Source organism: Perkinsus marinus (genome assembly GCF_000006405.1).
Source record: "Perkinsus marinus ATCC 50983 genomic scaffold scf_1104296954440, whole genome shotgun sequence".
Lineage (NCBI taxonomy): Eukaryota > Perkinsozoa > Perkinsida > Perkinsidae > Perkinsus > Perkinsus marinus.
The window spans coordinates 1-950 of NW_003208143.1; the positions used below are offsets into that span (position 1 = coordinate 1).

The following is a 950-nucleotide window of genomic DNA, read 5'->3' on the forward strand; positions in this document are numbered from 1 at the left end:
GAAATCTCCACACCAGTTAAGAAAGCGGAAGTCAGGTCCCTCGGAGTAGTCTTGCATGACAATGCCTCCAGTGGGATTGAAGTTCACAAGATTGCCGTTGCCCGAGGTACACACTTGATTTGGCGCCAGACCACAGCCGCATCCACCAGCGTAAAGTTCACCCGCGCCGATCAGATTATCCAATGGAAGACGATAGACCGAGTCGATAGACTTACGGTAGTAGAGGAAGCCGTCTGGAGCAGCAGTAAAGCTCTGGTCACCTTGAATATCCAGTGGAACAAAAGACCACTGAGAATTCACAGACCCGTCCATTGTAGCATAGGCAACGCCGCCATTCACTCTAACGTAAAGTTTACCGAGTGTGAAGCGCAAAATAGTAGGCTCGATGAGAACATCCGAACCACTCAAGGGGTCAATTGGAGTCCACACTCCCCCCTGACCTATGAACCGAGCAATCCGCCCAGTAGCCTTCTCAGTTACATATAGAATATTCGAGTCTTGATCAAAGGTGACTCCCGTGTATTCCTTAGAAGGATCCGCCAGAGCTATTGTACGATAAGCATTGTAACTCTCCGGATCGAAAACAATAACGTCACCCTCGCTGATGCCGAACACGAACATATCGTTGCCTGAAGCCTCGATATTAGAGAGAGCCTTCTCAGCAACAGGTAACCATTGGTTGCATTCGAGTCTCCACAGCATACGGATACCATCATCACTAGAGTAGCCAGCTAGATACCATACACCGTAGTCAGTGAAACTGAAGGACTCTGTAGTTATTTGGCCAGATGGAAGAAGACTGGGGAACACCTTCCTGTCAGCGACGCAGAAATCGCCCGAACACCGCCCAGTTGGTGAGGAAGTAGTAGGACTAGTCATATGGCCACCACTCGTAGTGCTAGTTGTCAGAGGACCAGGAGTTGTGGTAGTGAACACGGGCCCACGGGTTG

General features: G+C 50.0%; 1 protein-coding gene across 1 annotated transcript; it reads right to left on the reverse strand.

Annotated features, from left to right (window-relative positions):
* Positions 1-13: 13 nt before the first annotated feature.
* Pmar_PMAR004984 (hypothetical protein) lies at positions 14-879 on the reverse strand (the record flags this gene model as incomplete). The annotated part of the gene is made up of 1 exon (XM_002776107.1): positions 14-879. A coding segment is annotated over one exon (866 nt), but the record flags the coding sequence as incomplete, so codon positions are not given.
* Between the last annotated feature and the right edge of the window lie 71 nt (positions 880-950).